The 637-nt window shown below is 65.5% G+C and overlaps 1 protein-coding gene across 1 annotated transcript in view; it reads left to right on the forward strand.

Annotated features, from left to right (window-relative positions):
- The window catches only part of LOC109926169 (calpain-1 catalytic subunit-like), an 8,949-nt gene that overhangs the window by 3,350 nt on the left and 4,962 nt on the right, over positions 1 to 637 (forward strand). Inside the window, exon 3 of the mRNA XM_048596606.1 lies at positions 188 to 321. Coding sequence (XP_048452563.1) covers positions 188 to 321 — 134 coding nt within the window. The remainder of the gene's footprint in view (positions 1 to 187; positions 322 to 637) is intronic.

Below are 637 nucleotides of genomic sequence, written 5' to 3' on the forward strand. Positions count from 1 at the left end.
AGACTGGGGGCCATGTCGGGAGTTGGGGAGAGACTGGGGGCCATGTCGGGGCTGGGGGGGAGACCTGGGGGCTGTGTCGGGGCTGGGGGGGAGACTGGGGGTCCGTGTGGTGGTGGAGGGGGAGACTGGGGGGCCGTGTGGGTGTGTGGGGGTGGGTGTCACTGACCGTCTCTCTGTTTGTGTCCAGTTCTGGCAGTTTGGGGACTGGGTAGATGTGGTGATCGATGACCGACTACCCAGTAAAGATGGAGAGCTGGTGTTTGTCCACTCGGCCGAGAACAATGAGTTCTGGAGCGCACTGTTGGAGAAGGCCTATGCCAAGTGAGTCCCCCACGCCCCTCAAACCCCCCCCCCCCCCCTCAAACCCCCCCCCCCTCCCCTCAACCCCCCCCCCCCGCCCCTCAACGTCACCCCTGCCCCTCAACATTCCACCCCCCCAACCCCTGCACCTGAACACCACCTCCCGCACCTCAACCCTCACACCACAGGGCAGGGGCATGAAGGGGTCATGTGGGAGTGTGCTGCTATAGGAGCGGGGAGGGGAGGGGGGAGGTAGTGAAGTGGCCTGGGGCAGTGTTGAGGGGAATGAAGAGGGGAGGGCGTGCTGAGGGGGTAGGGGAGAGGGTGATGGGGGATG

Source organism: Rhincodon typus, chromosome 5, assembly GCF_021869965.1.
Source record: "Rhincodon typus isolate 14 chromosome 5, sRhiTyp1.1, whole genome shotgun sequence".
NCBI lineage: Eukaryota > Metazoa > Chordata > Chondrichthyes > Orectolobiformes > Rhincodontidae > Rhincodon > Rhincodon typus.